This window comes from Electrophorus electricus, chromosome 20, assembly GCF_013358815.1.
Source record: "Electrophorus electricus isolate fEleEle1 chromosome 20, fEleEle1.pri, whole genome shotgun sequence".
NCBI classification, from domain to species: Eukaryota; Metazoa; Chordata; class Actinopteri; order Gymnotiformes; family Gymnotidae; genus Electrophorus; species Electrophorus electricus.
Window position 1 is genome coordinate 9,911,158 of NC_049554.1, and position 11,314 is coordinate 9,922,471.

Here is an 11,314-nt window from a genome sequence, read left to right on the forward strand (position 1 = left end):
GAGCAGCAGCTGTGCATAGCTGTTAGTTGAGTAACAGGTTTCCAACCTTCACCTGAAAATAAACAGCTCTACACTTCCATTTCCAAACATATTTCTCAGAAGTCAAATCAAGAGCTGAAGTTTCCATCTACATAGTCTAAGTCCTGAGAAGTTTCCAAGGCTACCAATAGTCAACAAGGGTGATGGGCAATTAATCCAGCTCAGCACAGGGTTCAGTTTTACTACTTTTCTCATTAATGATGTAAAAATAGCTTATAAAATGAGAATTAGTTTTGCTGTTTAGTTTTTAATTTAATAGTTTTTATCAAATATTTAATTAAGTAATTTTTGTGGTGGTTGGATTTTCCATATTTTTTCTTAGATCCTATATATAAAATCCTATAATATAATGTGCAAAAAAAGTTCTAAGGATGTGTACACAGGTATTGTGGTACACCTTTTTCATATAATGGCTCAGCAAATGTCATGGTTCATTACAAAGTATCCTGAGAGATTCAATTGTGAAAAAATATGACACAGATATAAAAGTGTAAATGATTACAGAAAATGCATGAAAATGGCTCTAGATCATGTAATAATTCAAAAGCACTTCTCATCAAAGGCAGAAACACTATCGCTGTCCACTGAAATTATGTCTAATCGATTCAGATTCCGTTAGATCAGGTTTCTTAGTATGCAAATATGTGGTAATCTTAAAATATTCATATTAAAAGCACATTCAAAAAAGGTTATTAAAACAACAATGTTCCAATAGACATGAAAAGTGTAATGACTAATCAAATTGTTCTGTGCAGTATATGTTTTGGAGGAGCACATTAGAATGAGCCAATCTGGGTGGTAATATAATATAGAAGGGGGAAAAGAGAGATGAAAATCCTTAATTTACCATGCAAGTGAACAAATACAAAGAAATACTTATGGACCAGACATGACCCTACCCCATTTTTTTTTTACTGGAGTCTACTTGGACAGCCTGGAAACTGAAGACTGGCTGCTTATACTTGTAACCACCCATGAAACGGGAGACTGGGCTGGACAAAAGCATCATTAGCCAAGAGCATCTTGCAGTGCAGACTGAAAATTCACCGGTTAGGGCACCCTACAGTTTAGGTCCCATCAAAACATACAGTGCCTCTAGCTCTGAGTGAATGCCGGACATGTACATTTACATCTCATTTTCAACACTAAAGGGTTGTTTTAACTTAAGGGTTAATGACAAGCCATAGGGCACATATTTTTTCAAGAGCACCTCAAGCCTAGTAATTAGGTCAGAGAAAATCACCAACCTCTTTTTCCCAAAAGAGGAAGTATCTTGTACCTGACCCTCTGACTAACTTTTAGATACTGAAGAAGCTGCATAAGCAAGCCCTGGCTTCTCTACAAGTGCAGCCCCGTCTGTTTTAAACATTTAGCTCAGCAACTGAGCACACGCATACTGTCCTAGCACTGCTGGCAAACCTCACGCGGCCTGGGAAAGGGTGGAAATATCTGGCCTCGCAAAACTCCCTGCAAACCACTGGTAATGTACAAATGACTCTCGCTCATTTCTGCTCTCATCTAGTTCTCACTCTGAATAAAACTGTAAACCACTTATGGAACTGTATTTTTTTTCCCTTCACAACATGCATGTCATTATCAGCATGGGTTTTAAATACCGCCTTCTGGATGCTGTTTTGGGCTTCTTACACTTTTTGACTAAATAAAAACACTGTTTGCTTTATTTATAGAAATAAAAAACATGCACAACAATTGATGGTTAGGTTTTAGAGTAAAGTCAATTTTAAATCCAGCACTATGGAAAAATACAACCACTAAATTTTTCTGTGCCGCACGGAGGCGTCTGATAACTTTTATTTTTTACAGTCAGGGTAACGCAAAACCTTACTGTAGATGGCCCTTTTTTTTTTTTTTACTGCATTCTTGGAAACACATACGAACGTCCATGTGGGGATGTCGTTGGTCATGGCTGATTTTCATCTTGGTCTCCCTTACTTCATTGGTGCTTCCTGAAGTTTCTTTCCATCTGAGCCCTGTCAGCCCAAGGAGCTTGTTAATTAAAACACTTTCCTTGGTTTTTCCCCATTTTCCTCTTCGCTTTTCTGTTTTCTTTCTTCCTTGCCGCAGAGCCACATTTGATTTAATGCTAACCACATGACGCTTTGCCCCAGGCTTGAGTCCACTGTGCTGACACTGGTGAGGGGGTGGGGAAGAGAGACTTCCCCCTGCCGTTGCATGTCTGCGCTTCCTGCCCTGATCACATTCCGCCATGTTTCAGCACTGTTTATAGTCACTCACAGTATAAGAGGTTATTTTGCTGTTAGGTCTTAAACTGCAAAATTGTTTTGCAACACTCTCCTTATGCTTTGCTTGTTTATGTGGGGAGAAACAGCTTTTCATGTTGGCAAGCTAAAAATACCTGATATGTCTTTGTTGTATCTGTATTCTTGTAATACTGTCAGTTCTGTTCTCTTATGGTGCTAAACACAAGCCTCATCATTTTGTACACATAGAAACTTGTAATCTGATTTGCTATTGCAGTGCTCTGAAACAAATAATTTCAATATGCCTAAAAAGGAGTACTGCACAGCTTTTTGTCAATTAGCAGCATTTCAAGGACTGTCTGTGTCCAAATTCTGTGTGTCATGATTATTAAGCACAAACACAATACTTAAACTTGTAATTGGTACCTACCACACATCTAAATAATAGTTTTACTACGAGATGCCATAGGGCACTATATTCACTGAGCTGTCTGACTCAACAGTTGGATTCACTTAAGAAATGCCACTGCAATGCTTGAAACTTGCCATTTATTGTTAGACTTGTTATTACAGAAGTGTGTGTGCGTATATGGAAACTATGTATTAAAAGGGGTATATTAAGGACAATGAGGCCTAAGATCCCTCTTTGTTCCATTCTACAGACTTCCGTCATGAGACTACGGCTCTTACTCGCAGTCTCATTTTTCTGCTGCCTAAGCTATGGCAATACCAAAGATCAGAGTGTTGGTCGTCCCCTGGCTCAAGGCAGAAGGAAAGGGAGGAGAACGGAGCACCGAGGCAGGGTGCCAATAAATGGTGGATATAATGGAGCATCAGTGTTTATTGAGTCTTACAAAGCCATCCAGGAGCCTAAACCTAACTACAATGTTATTCCAGGTTAGTGCATACTTAAGAGAGCACAATCATAGGTTTCTCTGTCTCTGTGTCTGACCCAGCTCATAATGAACAGAGTAAGAACTATGATCAATGCTCAAGCTTAGCAGATCAACTCTAATGGATTTTTATTTATAGCAATATTTATTTAGCATTGTCTTTGTTTAAGCAAAATCACTGAGGCAAACAGTTCATGAGTTAATTCTTACAGAGTTAAGTGGGGTTTACTTACTCTTAAGACTGCAGAATCAGCACAATAAATGTAGCATAGCAGATAAATCAAAACCTGACCACATATGAAGGACATGTTTTTGTCTTGTTTATAAAGAACTCCATTTTAAATAGCTGAGAATAGAAAACCTAACAACAGTGTGAAGTCTTATTGTGATTCTAAACTTTAGATTTAGGGTCAGGCTTTTGGTTTCAACTCTTAAGGACTTGTGGCATTTTTTTTAAGTTTTAAGTTTTAGGTTTAAAGCTTTAAAAGTGGTTTACATGACCATACTGCCCATAGTGGTAGGTAACACTGTCCACATAATTACTGGCTACATGTCTATGTTGGGCAGCTACATTGTTGCACTGCAATCTTGGTCAATACCAACACAGTTCATTTACTCCACAATATCAAGTGTACGATCTCATACTTTGTCTTTCAAAGCTAATGAAAAGGTTTCTTGATAGCTAAAGTATTTGGTTATAAACACAAAACAATGAGAAGAAAAAGGGATCATAGCATATTGAGCTTAATTAATTGACATGCATATTCTTTCTATTGTTGAACAGTACTTTTTTGCTTATGCGTTTATTTAGAAAAAAAAGTCATTTAACCAATTGAATATTTTTCCCCAGGGAATATAGGACATTGTGTATTTCAGGGTATTACCATGTTTGATAAAACCGTGTGGTCACCAAAGCCCTGTGTCACCTGCTTATGCTCCAGAGGGGAGGTGGTATGTGATGAAACACAGTGCCCTGTTCTACATTGCCAAATCAAATTTCAACCTGTTGGAGAGTGTTGCCGAATTTGCATTGACTCAGGTATCTAGCATGTATGATCTACACTCAAGATCCCAATTTGAACTAAATATTTAGATTTATTTCATCATACTAATTGAGAAAACAAATTAAAAAGTGTGTTAAAAAAACAAAACAAAAACAAAAACCATTCGCACACGTTTCTTTTATAAATGCTTTTGAACTATGTCCAGTTTCTGCTTATGATGATGTTTCCACGTTCTATATTTTCTTTCTCTGGTTCTTTGTTTTCTCCCCCTGATTTTATGCTAACTATAAATGTCTTTCTATCACTATCACAGTTCATGATGTCTCTGAAATCTCTGGCGACTCCCCTGTTCCTGATGATCCAAGTGTCCCTGATGCTGGTATTCCGCACCTCCCTGCACAGACTGGCGAGAGACGACAGACAGGGAAATACAAGAACGCTGAACGCAAGAGGAGAAAGAAGCAGAACAAAGAGAAGGAAAGACAGAGGAAACAGCTGGAGGAGCAAGAGCGGTACAAAGACAAGGAACTGAGGAGGCTACAAGAGGAAGCAGAGGAGAGGGCCGCTGCAGAGGAGAAGAGGAAGAGGACAGAGGAACACTGGAGAGCCGAGGAAGAGCGGCTGCAGAGACTGGAGATTGAACAGAGAGAGATGCTCAAAGCTCTTGAGGAGGCAGCTGCAAAAGCCCAGCAGAGACTGAGGGCAGTGGATCATGATGAGGAAGAGGAAAGAGAGCAGGTGGTATGGTTGAGAGGTGATGTTTTCCAAATGCAACCACAAGCGTCTGCCCCTGCAGACATACCACCACTGCCGACCCCGCCTGGGCCCAGTCAGGCTACTGAGGAGGAGGAGGAGGAGGAGGAGGAGGAAGGCAGAGAGTCTGAGAGGATTAGCTACACCCTGCCTCAAGGGTGCACAATCTCTGATGTCATTGTCTCCTGTGAGAATGCCAAACTTACTAGCATTCCTCCTCTTTCCATTCCTGAGCTCAAGTCCCTCAATTTAAAGGGTAATGCAGCTAATATTGCTAAATAAACACAGAACAAACATAACTGTGAGAAAGCATAACAGTAGGGGAAGAAATGCTTTGTTACACGATGAATGTAACCCCAGAAAAATACTTAAGATTACTTATGCTCATTACCACAAATTATAAGAGCTACATAAAATAAAGGATATTAATTGCAATACTACTAATTATAATTTATGCAGCTTCTGAGTTTAAAAAAATTACTGCATTGAAATAATTAAAAAAAATATGACAGATAATTAACAAAATTAATATACTAACTACTGGACTCTGGTATCAGTCTTTGGTCAATATGGTGTTGGCCAATATAATTTCTAAATCAGTGAATTGGGCAACATACAATACAGTATTTTCTTTTATGATGATTGACTTAATATGCCAAATGTTGTGAATCCACAGGAAATGCAATCACTACTATTCCAGCTGGAGCATTTAATGGCATACTCAATCTGGAGTGGGTAGATTTAGGAAAAAATAAGATCTCTTCATCTGGAATTGACCCACAAGCATTCAAAGTAAGGACTACTTTTCTGTGATCAAGGCTGTGATCAACAATGCATGACGTTGAGTACCTGTTAACTATAAACAATCTTTTTAAGCTTTTATATCATATCCCACTCTGAGCACGCCTCAGGTGTGACTGTGGAAGACAGAAAACATTAAACTTTAAACAGATTTGTCAGTGCTGCTACACGGGTCACCATGCCTCCATAGCTACTGATGCGGTACACCTGAACGACATTCCGTTTCATGTGAAGACTGTTTACCTCAGCTTTCAGACTGTACTGCCTCTTAAACTGTGCACCTTCAGATAAACCTTCAGATGCTCTCATTGATGAATGCAGTATGGCAGCTTTTCTGACTGGGTATAAGGTGTCTTCAGAATTGGTTGGTGCCAGAATCTCCTCTGCTGCCGCACCTCTGCCAGTAAGGCAAGTAGGTGGCTATTCTCCCAGCTAAATGTGTAATAGCCTCTGCTTACGCACCAACTCCATGCTACCGACTGCATAGCAAGCATGTCAAAGCGAGCTGATAACCACCTCTACTAATTAACACATCATGATGAGGTAACCCTGCTGCTCATCTGATAGCTACTGCATCATAGTAAGCTAGTTTCCAACCCGTCCCCTAGTTAGTGTGTCAAGGCGAGCTAGCCAGCTACCCAGTAACCACATCAAGGTATAGCTTTCTACACTTTGTGCTGTGTAAAGATCCATCCCGATCCAAGTCTTGCAGCTAGGGTGGCCTCATCCTAGCACACAACATTGTAGTAATAAGGCTCACTGCTTAGGCTTTGCATAAGATGTTCTCGCTGCCCTTGTCTGACAGCTTGTGGCAAGATGATCTCCTTTAAGTATTCGCACCCCTGTGCAACTTCAGATGTTGGTGAAAACTCACTTTGTTCCTCCAGGATAATGGTGACAACAGTGCACAACCTGGACCGCAGTTAATGAGGGCATGACAACCAGTGGCAAGTGGACACTTCGGGCTCTGAATTACATAAAGCTGCTAGAAGTGCCACTCCTTCATGGCTGTCATTTCCTGGTCAGACTAGACAATACAATCGGAGCTGCTTTCAGAAATATCAAGAACAACATGTGCTCCCTTTGGAGAATTCTTTCTCCTTCAAGTGGCTTTATATGAGCCTGGGAGTCTGTGGATATGTTTTGCCCCAACCCAGACCATTTGGTCGTCTGTGACTGGCCTGTGAAAGGCTAAATTTGGGTTTTGCTGAAGTCTCTCCTGAGGTGGTCCAAGTTGCCTAATTTTTTAGACATGGTGCAGACACAGAGCACTCGTTCTCTTTCTGTGTTCCATTCTGGATACTATATGTTTCCTGGAGAACATTCTGTAAAAAGCTCTCTCCACTGTTGATGTGTATCTGTTGGCTGGCCTGTCATGTAGGGTATCGCAGAACCACTGTGGGTCAGCACTCTCTCACTGGACTGCTTTAGAGGTTGTGGTCTTTCATACTCCTGCAGAATGGAGGCTGCCTCTGATATGTTCTTTTCACCATTACACTGACAGCTTTTCATGTCCTGGGCTATCCCTTAAGAGTAAATTCATTTCATCCCAACAACATCTGTCTGGTTGTACGATTGAAGTGATTGGGTGCATGCATGCGTAGGAAAGAAGTGTGCCCTAGAATGCTGTTCAGGTGACCTGCAGTGATGCGTATATATGGGGGCAGGCCCCATGTCACAGCAGTGAAAGGTCTGTTGAAGTAATTCCCATGTAGGATACTTCGCTCCCTTTATCAGAAAGGTGGCATTATGCAAGTACTCTAATGATATTTTCAAATCTTGTAAAAATCTAATGACCAAAAGCCACTTTTCTGTATACACATTTGCTTATGCAAGACCAGCTTGACACCAGCACTCAGACCAATTTACACATACGTATATGAATGTTACAACCTTTCCCCTCTTTTTTGCTTGAGCGGACATGTTTAATGAAAACAAAATTCCATGGCACATTATCAAGAGAAATATCACTAGGCATGCTATTCAGCTCAATTCAAGTGTCACTAGTATAGTACTTCTATAAAATGCCATGATACAAAGAAAGAAAAGTGAAAGCCAAAAAGGAAATGGCTCATTACTACTACCCAAACCTACCAAAGCACCGCCAGAAACACACCCATTGTTTGACAATGTGATTTATTCGTTATCTATTTTTATGTAAATAGTGAACTGTAAGTGTGTGTTTTATTTCACAGAACCTTAAATTCTTAACCCGAATGTACATGGATGGAAATTTGCTAGAAGAGATTCCCCAAGGGATTCCAGGTACCCTACTAGAATTAAAGATCAATGAAAACAACATTCATGAAATTGAAGAAAACAGCTTTGAAGGTAAATCATCTATACCTGTGGTCCAATCTGAATGATTAAAAAAATAATAATAATAATTCTCTTGAGCTACTCAATTAATTTTTTTTCCTGCACTGAGGGTAATCTAAAATGTTATGGTCTTTGTCAATTGCTTGGATACACACAGTACAAAAACATCTACAGACTTTCTCAGAGCATAATGTTTTGATTGTGAAATGCTTTTAAAAACTTGAATATACTGCAAATGTAGCAACAAACAGTAGGACTAATAGTTTAATTTTAATGTTGACATCCAACAAATGGGATTACTTCATTGGCTCCAAGCTTCCTGAACCTAAAACCAGAAGTCTGTAAAGAGGTCATTTTTGCTCAATCTGTAACTTTAAAATATAGCATTTCACAAATAAACAACAATAACAACTGAAGGCACCAATTTAATGCTTACTGAACATGTGTAATAAAACCCTGTCCTACCAGAATGCTGTATAAAACTATTCCCATAATTTATGGCAGGTCTCAACAGTCTTGTTACCTTGGAAATGGAGGGAAACCTACTCAGTGAAGGAAATGTAAACCCCAAAGCCTTCATACCACTGAACCAGCTCACCTATTTGCGGCTGGGCAGAAACCACTTCCGCATGATTCCTCAAGGTCTACCACCATCTCTGCAGGTACTCGGGTCAGATTATGCACAGAGACAATTCAGTTTTTATTGTCTTCAATCAAAAGGAAATGCTGACTAGATCATTTTAATGTTTGAATTATACACCAGTATTTGTTTTACTTCGTGAGAAAAAACAACTCAGTAATTTATGATTACCAAAATTATTACCTTACTGCAGCACAGCCTCTTCCCCTTTACAGCAGTAAAGACTAATGTTACTGCACAATCAGATGCTTGCTAAAAATCAGTAAATTTACATACAATTCTACTGTTTTTCAGGAGTTACACCTTGAAAATAATTTAATTGAGGAAATATCTGAGGGAGCTTTGAATCAAAGCACCAACATCAATGTGATTGTGCTGCGTCACAATAAAATTGATGAATCGCGGATTGCACCCTTAGCTTGGCTCAATCATAGGTATGTGGTGCTGAAGTAATAATGCAACAAACAGCATATTATGCAATAGAAAAGAAAAATAAGTTTTGAAGTCTAGATAATTGCACCATACCACCTTGTCATTTTGGAAACATAATTTTAATTTCCAAAATACCCATATTTGTCTTTGTGTAAAATGCTTTAATAGGACCCTGGAATCAATAGATCTTTCATACAACAAACTCCATTTGGTTCCATCCTTCCTGCCAAAGTCCTTGGTTCACCTGGTGTTGGTTGGCAATCAGATTGAACGTATTCCAGGATATGTATTTGCACATATGGAGCCTGGTCTTGAGTATCTATACCTGTCCTACAACAAGCTGGATGGTGACGGTGTCGAACCAGAGTCCTTCTTTGGAACATTTCTAACTATGACAGAGCTATGCCTGGACCACAACCAACTGACTAGTGTTCCCACTGGTATCAATGAAATGACATCATTGCATTTTCTCCGACTAAACAACAACAACATAAGGTAAAATTCATTTTAGCCCTTTCTTTCAGCATTCACATACTGGATAGGGTAATGGTGTAACAAAGTAAAATAGAACAATTTTTAAAGAACATATTTTTAAGCAGGATCTTTCAGTACTTTCTAAAGCACACAATCAATTTTCCAAGTTGTTCAAAAGTACTTCATAAGCCAATACTAGCTTACAATGCCTAAATTAAGCTTGCAAGTATCATTCTACTCTGTTCAGCCTAAATTCAATGCATGCACATCTTACTGCAGCGTACTTTTAAAATAGTGATCTATTAGGATCATACTGATATATTATTTTATAGTACTGACAGACTCTAATGTCTTTAAATTTCATTGAACAGGCACATTGGAGAAGACAATATCTGTGACCCCTTGAATGATGAAGATTTACACCTAGTAGCCCTGCGCCTTGAAAACAATCTCATTGACCCTCAGAAAATTCCTCCAACTGCCTTCTCTTGTGTTAGGTCCTATTCCAGCATAATTTTGAAGCCTCAAAGATTTAAAAAATGAGTCTATTTTCAGGTTCTCTAATCTTGTGAAATAACATTCCATGTGCAATTGTGTATGTGAAAATCATTATACCAGTTAGGCTCAAGAAAATGCTTCAGGATAATAATGTAATAGACATTTCTCATTTTTTATCTGTATGCATAAATATTTTAGATTGGGATCACTGCTAAACAAAGTATTACAAAGAATACTCCATTTATTAGCCCAGAGGTACTTGCTAGTTTAATCTAAAGATGCATGTGGTTATTTGTACCGTGTTTCTATATATTTCTAAAGGAATATATTTAACTTTTCAATGCATCTGTGAGGGAAAAACTGTATATCCAAGACTTTAGTGAATGTTGGGATAGGTTTTGTTAACATCAGTATTCTTTTTTTAAGGTGTATGTGTCTTATTTTAACTATTTCAAAAGCAAAGGCAAAAATGTTGAGGATTACAGATTTTATCATCTTTGATAATTTAATGATTTATATTCATTTACCTTACTGTACCATTCTACTAAGAACACACCAACAGATGGTTACTACTGACTGAAAGAGATGTGTCAATAGGTTCATATAGTTTAACATTCATAAAACAGGGGCTCCAGACTAGAAATGCAAATTTTTAAATACATTTAACAGCAAATGTTTGATTTGAACATAGACAGTCACTGAATTTCAGACTGGCCACTTTACTTGGCTGGCTCAGAACCAGATAGAATATCTGTATTTAATAAAAACAAAACTGTAAAATGATGCATCTTTCAATTTACATATAGTGTTAAAATTAGCGTCTACTGCAACTGCATTCATCATTCTGGGTGTCGGGACACCAAATGACCAAATGGTGTGTGGGGTCTATATGGAAAACACTGTATAAGAGGCAACTGCGCTGAGATCAAGAGATGATGTAATTAAGACAAAGGGTTAAAATCGTTAACACTTTTAAAATGCAAATGAAATGAATTCTCCAGGCATATTTCTCAAGTGTAACAAGCCCTTAAGGCTTAGGCATGCCTTACTTCTTTCCTTTCCAAGGAGCTAAATATTCTCTAGCTACATTATGGATTTAGCAACTTATTGATGGAAGAATCTTGAAATCCTCATTTACTTCAATTGAAAACATTACACCATCACTGTCACTGTGAGATAAAAGATGCAAATGGTATTTGTACATTTTAAATCATTTATCACATAGTGAAAACATATGTT

The 11,314-nt window shown here is 38.4% G+C and overlaps 2 protein-coding genes across 3 annotated transcripts in view; one reads left to right on the plus strand and one right to left on the minus strand.

Annotated features, from left to right (window-relative positions):
• The window catches only part of cenpp (centromere protein P), a 55,978-nt gene that overhangs the window by 5,400 nt on the left and 39,264 nt on the right, over window positions 1–11,314 (minus strand). The window lies entirely within an intron of this gene.
• Window positions 1,342–10,869, plus strand: ecm2 (extracellular matrix protein 2, female organ and adipocyte specific). The gene is made up of 10 exons (XM_027015252.2): window positions 1,342–1,519; window positions 2,924–3,158; window positions 4,005–4,193; window positions 4,472–5,167; window positions 5,588–5,703; window positions 7,908–8,043; window positions 8,536–8,693; window positions 8,966–9,105; window positions 9,272–9,598; window positions 9,949–10,869. The coding sequence occupies exons 2-10, from the start codon at window positions 2,933–2,935 to the stop codon at window positions 10,118–10,120; spliced, it is 2,160 nt and encodes a 719-aa protein (XP_026871053.2). The 5' UTR covers window positions 1,342–1,519; window positions 2,924–2,932; the 3' UTR covers window positions 10,121–10,869.